The 13,321-nt window shown below is 35.8% G+C and overlaps 1 protein-coding gene across 1 annotated transcript; it reads left to right on the top strand.

Moving 5' to 3' along the window:
- The first annotated feature begins 6,851 nt into the window (after positions 1 to 6,851).
- Positions 6,852 to 10,021, top strand: LOC149023665 (aluminum-activated malate transporter 10-like). Its single transcript, XM_089142830.1, has 7 exons — positions 6,852 to 7,214; positions 7,747 to 7,887; positions 7,985 to 8,257; positions 8,372 to 8,496; positions 8,588 to 8,731; positions 9,272 to 9,558; positions 9,814 to 10,021. Exons 1-7 carry the CDS (start codon positions 6,884 to 6,886, stop codon positions 10,019 to 10,021), a joined length of 1,509 nt encoding a protein of 502 aa, XP_088998956.1. The 5' UTR covers positions 6,852 to 6,883.
- The last annotated feature ends 3,300 nt before the right edge of the window (positions 10,022 to 13,321 follow it).

Genomic DNA, 13,321 nt, shown 5'->3' with positions numbered 1-13,321 from the left:
TGTGAATCCGATGTGGGCTACAGAGTCCAATCAATGTGAATAAGAGAAGGGTATCAAATGTCATTTTCCCTATGAAAAACGTTTTAGTTGTACAAAATTACAAATTAATAACAATCGTCAAATTTTGATGGTGTTCTAATATAAGAAGATTCTTAATTAAATCAGGTAGCTTTCCAAATCTTGACCCAACTTGACACTTGATTGACAAACTAATAGGTATAGAAAATAATGAATGAAAAATTTGATGAGTAATATATCTAATAAATTAAACATATTAAACAAGCATGAATGGTCCTTGTTGAAACAAAGAATATTAAGTGCCAACCACACTGAGCTACGGTTATAATTTACTGGCAGTATTGATCAATTCGCATTTTTGTAAGCATTCACTTCTACTGCATTGGAATGCATTTAGATTTGAGGTGGTCTTCCCTATATATAATATAGCTATCTTTCTCTACCGTTCTGGCCATAGCAGTTCATCTGAACAACAAACATTAAGAACAGCTCGCTATAAGCTTAGATATTCATCTTCTCAGTGGCTTATTTGAGGTTTGATCGATCGTGCTAATCTGATGGAAGCTACAGATGGGTTGGTTGCAGTGGAGGGTATGGGCAAGCCTGCTGCTCCTGGGTCTGGTTATTGGGCGATCACTGGTTCTTCATATATACATGCATGTTTCAAGGTATGCAGCGTTGGCTCTCAGCTAAGTTTGTGTCATTTTCTTCTGCATGTGGTTCAGGTTTCTGTTCTTGTCTTTTCTTTTATGTTTGAGCAACACTTCTTAGAATCTCGAAGTGGGCAACTGGAACTATTTTTGCTGGATCACAAGTCAATAACTGTATAGGCTTCCACTGGAATACTGCCTTAGCTAGTCTTCCTTACGCTAGCCTCATTTTGGTTTTCTGAGGAGCTCCACCTACCAATCAATCTCTTGAATGGTAAATTTTCTTCAAAATACTTTTTTTTTTGTGGGAAAATTTTCTTCAAAACACGGTTATAATACTTAATCTTTCCTTCTTATTATATACGGATGTTAATTAAGGGACCATACCTAGTTTGTCCATACATCCATACTTTGTAAGTGTGAGTGTATGGCTGTATGGGCAGGCTAGGTGGAAAAGATCCAAATTCCTAAAAAAACCAAACTCTCACCTCTCCTTCTCCCCTTATGTTTAAACCATTACTAATCCATTATCAAACCAGTTCTGGTTTGTCAAACGTCAAACCAGAACTGGTTTGATAATGGATTAGTAATGGTCTCAGAACTGCACTCGACCTAAAACCAGAATTTCGCTAGTCTGTGTTTAGGTTTGGTGCTTTAAAAGCCCAAACTGAACTGTTGACACCTCCATTAATATTGAGACAATTTACATATTGAATTTATCGTATCATATTGTCTGGTATTGAATACGTATTCGATACCATATCTAGATGAGGAGATGGTCTTATACTCTGTATAATCCTTTTTCATTCTTTTTAGTTGTATTGTTGTACTGTGTGGACTGTGTAACCACCATCTGTATATAGAATTTGGCATCTTTTAGTTCCTCTTTATTTTATTCCCTCAAGTTCCTTATGGACAGTATAAACATACTTATCAAAAATAGCATGAGAGTCATTTATCATTAAGAAATTGATTCTCATGTGCGTTTTAAGAAAGCGTTTTAAGTATATGTGACACGTTGTTAAAACTTGCAGAAGAAAAACAAAAGACTCCTTCTAAATATAGATAATTTTTATTTTTTATATTTTGAAGAGTTTAGGTTCATCTGGGCCAGTTTGTGCATACCTCGATCACATCTTCAGAAGAGACGCTTCGACGAAGGTCAAACCCATACCTCTTCACTAAGAGGCATGGGTCTTACCGTTAGAGTAACTTTGCGTTGACGTATTATTATAAACAAGTATTAATTTAAAATGGACAAAGAAATACGATTAAAAAATTATATGAAATATTAAAAAATATAAATATGAAATTCCATAAATATCACCACAAAAGGCTCCTTAATTAAGTATTATTTTATACTATCACTTTCCAATATGGGGGGGGGGGGGGAAGAAGAGAGAATATGGGGAATTTTAGAATCAAATTGTCAATGGTAACTTTGGTTGCAGGTCAGGTTCAAAATGCCTTAAATGAAGGTTGCACTTTCTTTTTCCATGCCATGCCTTAGAATCTTTTTGTACAACAAGATATGAGGTCAAGCTTTAGTGATGCACATTAAATGCCCAGCACCGTGAAGTCGACGGTCGAGACTGAGATTTCGATCTCGACCGTCCACTTCGATTTATAAACACACTGAAATGGACGGTCGAGATCGATTCGATCTGACCGTTGGCTTCAGTTGTTGCGCATTAAAAGTCTGGGCGTAGGGTATGAGACTTTTGCATAATATATGTAATTTTAGGATTACTTGAGCTGAAAGGTTGATTTCAAGATTTTGAGACTACTAGTGTTGTTGAGGTGGCATGGTAGTGTTTAGTAGATGGCTAAAAATGCCGTTATTCGAAGAAGTGATTCAATCCAAATTGATTGAAGTAGAAGAACTAGGTAAAGACCTAAAAATTAAAATAACCTTAAGAAAAATGGTGATAAATGATATGCATAGCCTAAACCCTGCATTTAGTATAATCTCTGACATAACTAATTGATAGACAAGAATTCATGTAGTTGACCTCATTTAATTAGGACAAAAAGCATCTTATAAATTGTTATTATAAGTTGCTAAATCCCATTTTAGGAAGGGTAGAGCTACGGGTAAAACTCTGTAACTAGTCTAGTTTGTCCCCCAGGGTTTTTGAACTATGCAAGTCAAGTCTCTTTCATTATTTTTTATTTATTTTTTTTTCCTTTCTTTTTTGGTTGTTTAGAATAAAGTTTGATTTATTATTTAAGAAAAAAAACATAGAAAATAATAGCCTATACTTTTCTACGAAAGGCCCCCTCTTTTTCTTAGAAAATTGATCATCACTTCTAAAGTTCTATATGACTTCAGTTGGAGAGACCCTTGGAAAACCTCCTCACCTATAAGTAGCTTTCTCACATATTTATGGTTGATGATTTAACTTTGATTCTCCACCACCTTGATGATTTGCATCATTTAGGGTTCAAATATTGAAAAATATTTCTTCACCCATCTCTATGAGATTTTGGTTTGATAGATAGTTCATTTCTTGACTGAAAAAACAAAAATAAAAATCACTCGATAGTGTTTTATTTATTTATTTGAAAAAGACTTATCTGTCATGTTGGATAAATAATATTGGGAGATTTGTGTTGAAAAGAAGTGTGATATAGACTTCGATTTTAGGTAGAGTATATGATTAACACTATTTTAAATCATGACTCAATGTATAAGATATTATGGTATAAAATCACAAGCAATACCTTCAAAAGTTTTTGATTGAACATTTTTTCAAGCCTGATATCTTATATTTTAAAAATATTTAATTAGATCATGAATATTAATTAGCATTATAAATCGTGGAATATATGGAGAGTCTAATACGAGTTGAAATTGTTAAAAAGTCTAGAATATTCTAATTCAAATAATACTTTAATCATTATAATTTACTGAAATCCTGATTTGTTATATATGTAGCTGGAACTAGTGAGGAAATGTGTATTGGAGGCAACTGTTGTTGCGGGTGAACGAGGTTGGTTCTTCTGAAGGTTCTAATTGCTGTATTTTTTTTTTCTTCGCTTTATAAAATGACCCTTTTAGCGAGAAAAAAAAATGTAGCTGAAACATAATCTTTTTTCTAACACTACACACAAAATAAATATTATATATGCTTTATATAAAAATTATATCAATTGAGTAAACAAAAATACTAAGGTTGCAAGTTTGGCCTTGAAAGCGTCTAAATGAGCTTTGAGTAGTAAATTAGGACCATAAGGGAAAGTTCAGACAATTAAGGTGGTCATGGATTAGAGACAGGGTTGAATCAAGATTGAGTGTTTAACCTTTTGTAAAATATTCTTGGTAAAAAGAGAGCAATAGTACTGACGTATTCTTTGATTACTTTGTTGTTACGATTAGAACAAGAGTTTTTTTTTTTTTTGGTGAAAGAAAAACTTTAATTAAAGACAAGTTAGTGCTGATAGCACCTACATATTGTACATGAAATATTAGTACAACCATCCAGGTGTGTAGTTGCAAAATATGCATAATTTTCAAGATGCAGAAATTAGAACAAGAGTTATACCCCTCTTTTCTTTAATCTAAATGTCTATCATTTATCCCCTCTTTTCTTTATTCTAGATATCTATCATCTATTAGGGAAAAATAAATAAAGACTTCTTTTAGGTTTCTTTCGTTTCTTTTCCTCTAATGAAAGAAAGATATATAGATTAAAGAACATATGGGTATTTTGGAGTTTTAAGAATAAAGTTAATTGACGATGATTTAGGGTTTTAACTACTAAGGTAATTGAGAGTATTTTTGGCTTTTAACAATAAATATTAAGTGAGGGTAATTCGAGGTTTAAACTAGTAGGTTAATTGAGGATAATTTGGGATTTGAATTGAAATATCTTTTCATTTACGAGTTTTCTTAAATCTATCTATGCTCGAATGCATCCTTAGAATGGTTGATTTTTTTGTTTTTAGTTTTTCTTTCAAAGACTATTTATAAACTCCTGACTCCATGGAATGCCGTCGATGTAAGAATGAAATAGATTAATCCATTAACGCACTAGATTGACCTCATGTTGACTCATCTAGAACCTTTTAACCCTATACATAGGGTTGACATTTAGTACATTTAAAATAATAATAATAAATAAATAAGAGTTGACATTTGATATTAGTTTAAAATAAAAGTCAATAGTTTAAGACTCAATTTGCCAAAAACTTCAATTTTCATTCTTGTATGTTGCTTCTTGTGTTAGAAAATGATTTTGATGGTCATATTTAATGCACGATAAGGAAGGTTTCAATCATTTTCAAACTAAAGGAAGAGAAAGTGTTACACTTCAAAAGAGAAGTCTTAACGTAACATCCCTGTTATGTTTCATAAGTACCTATATCTTAGAGTCGGAATATATACATACATACATATATATATATATATATATATATATATATATATATATATATATATATATATATATATATATATATATATATATAGACACATACAATTACGGGGTTAAAGACCCAAGGGAAACGAAACAAAAAAAGTAACAAAGATGAGTTTCCCAATCTGCCTGAAGAATTTCTTCGATTCTCCAACCCAGAGAAGGCGTATTTAAAAAACATCGAGGAGTTTTTTTTTTTTGGATTTTTGATTAACTCTTACTAAGACATTTCCCCCCGTGTTGGTAAACTCTTACCAAAGAGGTTTCTTTTCCCAAATTAATCATCAAATTTTCCTGAAAACTACTTAAGTAGTTCACCTCATTTAGCTTTCTAGGTATTGTATTTAAATCCAATCCGAGAAATAAAATGAGAAAATTAATTATCTCACAAGGGGGGGAGGAGTTGATGCTTAAGTATATTCCATTTCCTTCCAGGTTTTTGTGGTTTTATTTATCAAACCCATTACTGTCAGGGCCCACAGTGAATGATGTGGACACTTCTCACTGCCTTACATGACATCACCATCTCCTCAGATGAAGGAATTTGGCTGCTATCATTTTCCACACGTGGGATTGGCGCGGAACATGCCTCTTTTTGCTTGTTTTGGTCAAGCGCATTAAATATGTATGATCATTAAAATGACATGTTTTAAACCATCAGATCAAAATTGATTTCAATCCTTGAAATTCAACGGTCGAGATTAAAATTTTAGATTATTGAATCTAAAATTTTACTTAAGGTAACGCTCATGACTGAAGCTTTTTCGTATATAATATGCAATTATGACATATTCGGTATTCCACAGGGTCTTAAATAATAAAAACCTATAAGTCATTAAAAACCACGTTTGGCTGCATGGAGCAGAAAGCCATCGCCATTGGCCAACGCGTCTCCATGGGACTAAATTGAAAAGATTTTGGTTGCCAGTACGGATCCTTGTACTGTTTCGTATGCACGACAAAAATGATTGGCTCACACGTGTGCGCTCATCCAATTATTTTACAATAAATAAATAACACTACATTTTTTATTTTTATGTTGAAAAAAAAATCTAAAGTTAGATCAAATTAGACAGTGATCTTGCTAGGCTGGTGGCACTCAGACTGGTACATCTGGGTGCTAGAAATATCAAATATTGAATAAACGTCACGTAAACTCCATTAAATCATAATCACACAAAAGAATGGTTTGGCTTGGATTAAGAAAAAATCAAATTTTTTATGGTATAATTTTCTCTCATATTCTTTTGTGCGACCAAGATTTAATGAAATTTACGCGATATTCTTTTGATACCAATACTACAAGTACCACATGTCAAATGCACCAGCCTAGCAAGATCGCAGCGGACACGGGTTTACTGAGAAGAGCATCCTCTAGAAGGTTTTGTTCTTGGGGCATCCCAGCAAGTGGGTCCACCGGCCTGATGATGGATACCAACCCGAAGATCGAGACATCTTTCATGTCCTTATAAGTGATGGTTCCATATGATGATCTTAAGTGGGCCCCAACACAGGTATGCTTACTGTTTTAGCTCGTGTTTAATCACTCGAAATGGTGTGAGAATGTACGTTACCTTAGCTAAGCCCCCCATCTGTATATATAATGCATCAACCATGCATTGGACTTCAGCAACATTATGTGAACTTGAGTTCTTCAATAGCTTCCTTTCTGTAACTTGGAGAAGAGACCCACAAAGAGGAAACGATATTGATATCCACCCAGATATCCATCTTGCAAAGCTCTTCTCATTTTGGGAGGTATTGATTGATTTTTGTTGGAGAGGCTCTAAGTTCAAGATGGAAGCTCAAGGAGGGTTACAGTGGAAAGTTCAGACAAGCAATGGATCTTCAAAGGTTCTGGTTTCAGAATCTGGGTTCATTCGCAGAAACTGGTTGTTGTTCCTGGGTAGGATTTTTGAGATGAAGTCCAGAGTTGGAAGCTTCTTCAAGAAAGCATGGAAAATGGGGGTTGAAGATCCTAGGAAAGTCATGCATTCCTTCAAGGTTGCCATTGCACTCACCTTAGTTTCGTTGGTATATTATGTGACACCTATATATGAAGGTGTTGGGCAAAAGAATGCCATCTGGGCAGTCATGACAGTAGTGGTAGCCTTTGAATACACAGCAGGTAACAATTCAAATCCCTCAAATTCTTGTTTAGTAATCCTAACTTCTATGTTTATGCTATTGTTTTGTTGGATTAGCTTGTTGAATAAAATTTCAATGAAGCCTTGGAAATGAGTAATTTTCATTTAGACCCACTGAGATTTGATCTAATTTTTCATTCAAATTAAATGATATTTTGCATTTGGTGTTATCGAACATCATTTTTATACCAAAAATGCCCTTAAATTCTTTCGATCTCTTTTATTGAACTTATGTAGATTTTGAAAAAAGTAATAAGGAATCAATAATTTTGCATTTCTTGAAGAAAGAAAATTGAAAAACTAAAAGGAAATTTTAATCATAAAAAATAACGATATGCCCTTAATTGGGGTTTTTTAATAGCACACGAGAGGCAAATGCAAAATATCCTTTTTCTGGGATTAAAATGGCCTGGACCAAACCCTAATATTAAATATGTTCAACATAATTCCTTGCTCTTTAACTTATTTGACAATCCACTTACAGAAACGATTCTACACCATTGCTTGATGCAGGAGGAACGATATATAAATGCATAAACAGAATAATTGGAACTGTTCTTGCTGGAACACTCGCAGTTATCGTCCAGTGGATCGCTGTCAAGTTTGGTGAACCCTTTGAGCTTGTAATTCTTGGAGCTACGGTTTTCATTGCAGGTCTGTGAGATTCCATTGATTTTCAAAACCTGCCAAATTGGGAAATAACTTCTAAAAACTAACTTGAAAGTTCATGGCTTCTTGGTTTTGTTTCCAGCTACAATTGCGACTTTCACAAGATTCATTCCAATCATAAAACTTCGATTTGATTATGCTGCTATGATCTTTATCCTCACCTACGGCTTGATTGCGGTTTCTGGATTCCGAGATTTACATTTGTATGAGATGGGATATCTGCGAATTGTCAACATTACTATAGGAATTCTTATCTGCATGTTCACCAGCATCCTTGTCTGTCCCGTTTGGGCTGGCGAGGAGCTTCATCTCCTTATCACTCGTAATATGGAAACCCTTGCCAATTCCTTGAATGGTCAGTTTCTTTTTACTGAAAACAACCTTTTTATTGTGAATTTATTAGAAAATATATTTTATTGTTCAACCTGAGAAAGAGATCTGATTCTACTTCTATTTTCCAATATGAAAGGTTGTGTCGCAGAGTACTTCAAGAAGAAGAACAACAATGGCAAGGTTGACAATGAGGATAAGACCGACAAAACCATATTAGGATACAAATGTGTCCTAAATTCAAAAAGTTCAGAAGAATCATTTGTAAGTAGACAGAATCAGAATATACTACAAGCCAGTGTTGCTTCTCATCTTTCCTAATTCCTGTGCCTCATGAATTATATTTTTTGTATAGGCCAATTTCGCCATATGGGAACCTGCTCATGGTTGCTTCAGGTTCAGACATCCATGGAAACAATACCTCAAAATTGCAGCATCCATGCGCAACTGTGCCTTCATCATCGATGTTCTTCATAGTTGCATTAACTCAGAATTTCAGGTAGGTTACTGAGGCTTTTTGTTATGCTCAGTTATTAAGGGTGCATAGTGAAATGAAGGTATCGGTGACAGGTAGAGGTAACTGGTCCTCTCACAATTCTTTACCATACAATATAGGTAGAGCCCACTACAAAATGAATTAGAGATGAGACCCACCTGAACCCGAAAATGTGGGTTATACTTGGGAGCAGCACCCCAACAGTGGTAGGTTGGAATGCATTTTAGGCTCCAAATTCCATCTCGACCATTGAATTTGGAGCCCAAAATGCATTTCGACTGTGAACAGCTCGGAGAAGCGCCGCTCCCAAGCAGTTCACCAAAATGTGAGAATAACATATACCTCTATCCAAACTCAAAATCTCTCACTAAGAGTCAAAAAAGGGTAAGGAGGAAGAAACACAAATGCATAAGTGCTAGCTTGCCATCTATCAGTATATAACAGCTGGTCTAATATTGAGTTCTTATAAGTGTTTCTTTAAAAAAAAAATGGTTCTTACAAGTGAAAATACTAATATTATTTTGGGGTTTTTTTGAGCTACAGGCACCTGACTTCGTAAAGAAGTATTTCTCTGATGCCTGCATCGCATTGGGGTTTCACTCTTCAATGGTCCTGAAAGAAGTAGCTATTTCCATCGCGACAATGAAAAGTTCTTCCAAAATGGATTTGTTACTTAAAGAAATGAGAAATGATTTACGAGAGCTCCTAAATGTTTTGGAGTCCCTCTCTAGCTTTCCCACTGCATTACCATCATCACCAGAAGCAGAAACAGAAACAGAAGCAGAAACAGAAAATCCCGAGGAAAGACAAGAGCCCATTTCAACCCCAACTACCACAGCAACAGAAGCAGAAAATCCCGAGGAAAGAAAAGAACCCATTTCAACCCCAACTACCACAGCAACAGAAGCAGAAACAGAAAATCCCGAGCAAAGAAAAGAGCCCATTTCAACCCCAACTACCACAGCAACAGAAGCAGAAACAGAAAATCCCAAGGAAAGAAAAGAGCCCATTTCAACCCCAACTACCACAGCAACAGAAGCAGAAACAGAAAATCACAAGGAAAGAAAAGAGCCAGTGTTAACAGTAGCAACTACCATAGCTCTATCAGATGTTGTTCCTCTCCTAACTGCAGCTTCATTAATGATTGAAATTGTGGCAAGGATTGAAGAAGTTGTTAAAGCAGCCAAGGAATTAGCAAAGTTGGCAAATTTCAAACCTCAGCTCGAAACACCCATGCAGCCTAGCTCAGAATACCAAGATCAACAAACCATCAAAGTTCTAGAACAAGTTTGAGGTCTAGCATCCATGAAACGAATCTCATTTCTTTTGGAAAAGGTTATGGTTAATTGTTGTTTTATACAGCAACCACTCTTTCCCCACGGAGGTAGGAGGAGGAGGAGAAGCACGGTGGAAATGATGATTTAAAAGGCATGTCTATTCATGTAAACACTTGTAAGAATAGAATTCTGATCCTCCCCAATGACATTTAATCAGATGTCATTGAAGATGATCTAGACTCTGAAATATATGCCATAGGGACTTCGAGCTAGCGTCCTCCCACTCTAATCCGTGGATGTAGTGACATGGAATTGTAACTTCATAATTTTGAATCTAGAATACAAAAATAGATTTTTTTTAATCATTGAATTGGTTGAATGGTGTATTAGTGACTGTTTCCTTTATTTGAGTTTCTTGAGATCAAAGACGTTTCAGTCGAACAATAGGCCAACAGTCATGAATTTTTTTAGATCTTTTTATTTTTTATTTATTCGTGCATATTCACTGCTAATTATTTCTTTGAAAAATTCAATACTAAACGAAACTTGAATGATGAATGAAAAGGATAAGTTCTTATCCACCTTGATGAAATTCGGAACTAGCAAATTTTGAGGTTAAATAAACATAGAAAATTTGACTCTCTTGTTTTTGTGACTAAACTGTGATTGCTCCTTATTATCACAAATATTATGTCTAAATCTTGCTCAAACAACACCGATCTAAGGGTGGCAATGTCAGAGATGCAATGATCATAATGCCCTCATCTTAAATTAAAAGAAAAGAAAATTTATAATTTTAGCCCCTCCCATACCTTATTTTCAAAAATCATATAGATGGGTGAAGGGATGCTAAAAACCATTGACGACCAGCCCCACTGCCGGAAACCACCCACCACCACAAAGGAAAAGGCCACCATTGGCCGTGTTGGAAATCTCCTAAAAATCACAACCTAGTTTTGGTCAATCTAGTTACTGATCGGTTTGGGCTTTTTGTTTATGATCTTGGTGTGTGTAGGAATCCCGATTGTCTTTCGAGGCATTTTTTAACTAGTTGCTACATGGTATGCTCACCTGCCATGAACTGAAAAACCCTTACATGTGAGAGATGATGAATAAGATGAAAGAAACCTTAATAATAATGGGCTAAACTGGTGCAAGTGGATCATACGATTATCGTATTGATACTTTTTCCTTTGTGATTATTATGCCAATTTTGGCCAAGTCCCAAAACCCGGGACAGATCAAAGTCCAGACTGTGTTCGAGAGAGTTGAGTTTGGTTCATCAGCGCTTGGCGAGAGTCCATGCATCATGTTGAGGCCCCAAGTTGAGGGACTTGATTGACGGGAGGCTCCCTATTGATGACCTAGGGTATACCCATCCCCACACAAAGAACTTGGACGAGATTGAGGACCCGACCTCATATCCAGGATAAACATTACGGTTTGTTCTTACCTACCTGGAGGTATGACATCTCGTACTTGCCAAGAGATACATTGAGCTTACCCCTATCTCCAAGGGGCACCATTCAGCGGAGTTGTCAAGAGAGCAAGTTAGGTCTTGTCAACATCAGCCTTAACTGCCATGTCAATGTTAGGCCTAGACTCGTCATAATAGGTAATATACATGGAGGCCACATTTTGTCCCTAGAGGAGATCCGTAACACACTGGACAATCCAACCGCCACGAAGCATTAGATTTTATTATAAATACCCCTCACTTAACACCATATTTGGTAATGCACATCTATTCCTTGAGCATTTAATGCTTTTTACCTTCCTAGCTTTCTAAGTCCCTGATCTAAGGGTAGTGTTGTTCTTAAATCTGACTTAAGCTTTGGAAGTGGTTGATTGGACTCAGAGTGGAACCACACACCCTGTTTATGTGAATAGGTTCTTAAGCCAACTAGAGAGTTCAACCATGGTTCACTTGAAAGGGTCAGATTTACGCCCAACACTGATCATGCATCCATGTTATTCTTCTTTTTTGGTGGGTGAGATTCGAAGGCCATAGAAAAGTTTTTTGTTAGTGTGTGAGACCTGCAGGTTGAACCTATTGGCTCACGACTTCACATACTTGTGCATATTCTCGCTATATCCAGCCTGATTCCAAGGTGCAAATGCATATGGCTTGAATAGCATTGACAGTCTAATTAGCCCAGCAAAGAAGTGGAAATTACTCAATTGCAACAGAAAAGTAGAAGGAAAGAGAAGACCCAGCTGTAATATTTGCAATAATGTGGATCCAACCCAAGTTTAGCCCTAGAAATTGAGATGTTATGTATCCAGTCATCTTCTCCAATTATTTATTGTTGGGTTTAGGTGTCTTGTATTCTGTGGGTCCATGTAATTATAGTTTTGGTTGTATTTGTAATTGAAACAGGGTTTGGATCAATTATTAGTATTGGGGTAAACTTGTAATTACATTGGGATTAGGGTTTTTGGTTTCCCTATAAATAGTCTCTGTGGGATAACCTAGCTAGTAGACACAGAACCAAAGGGTAATACTTTGTGGTGTGAGATTGGTGTGAGGTTTTCTAGAAATAGTGAAACTCCTTTTCTCTCTGGGTGGACGTAGGCGATTTTGCCAAACCATGTTAAATTCCCCTTGTGTGCTTTGCTTGTGTTCTTCTCTGTTCGTGGTTGTGTATCCATTATCCCTAACATTTATGTCTCCTAATGTAGGCTTGTCATATAAGCTTCGCATCCCCTTGTGGTTTCTCGCTGAAGCAAAATACATTTAGAATTCTGATTGGATTGGTTAATTCGCCTTCTTTCTTTTTCGCTTTTTAGTAATTTTGGGCATTATTACTTTTCTTAAAACTACCGACCAATGAAAAAGGATCTCTAACAACCAACTTAAATTGGGTATATTATGGTTTCATGTTCCTAAATTAAAAGAGAGAAATTGGGGATTTAGGGTTTCTAGTAGGAATTAAGACATGGTATTGATTTGGATCAAGTGTAGAGGAATGAAAAAGGGTAATTTGATCCAAATTTGAATCAATTCTAGTATTGGGAAGTTTGGTTACTGAAAATTAGGGTTTTCGAAATTCTAATAGGGTTTTGACGGGTAATTGGGACTGTCAAGGGGATTGGATGCTGGGGTTTGTGAATGGGTACTGTGCAGGGTTGCAATTTGATGAGAAACTCATGGTTATTGAGGGCTATAATCAAGTGTGATGGGTTAGAGTTTTGGAGAAAGTGTCAAGAAAGAGATCAGCTTCAGGGTTCTCAGTGGGAGTGTTATTTTGTAGACTCGACCGAGTGGAGAGGGTGAAATGTGGATGCTTTTGATGGATTTCAAAGGGGTTCTGAT

This window comes from Hakea prostrata, chromosome 2 (genome assembly GCF_041222555.1).
Source record: "Hakea prostrata isolate BN-2017 chromosome 2, UWA_Hpros_2, whole genome shotgun sequence".
NCBI classification, from domain to species: domain Eukaryota; kingdom Viridiplantae; phylum Streptophyta; class Magnoliopsida; order Proteales; family Proteaceae; genus Hakea; species Hakea prostrata.
The sequence above is the reverse complement of the archived record's forward strand: the minus strand, read 5'-3'. Positions and strand labels throughout refer to the sequence as shown.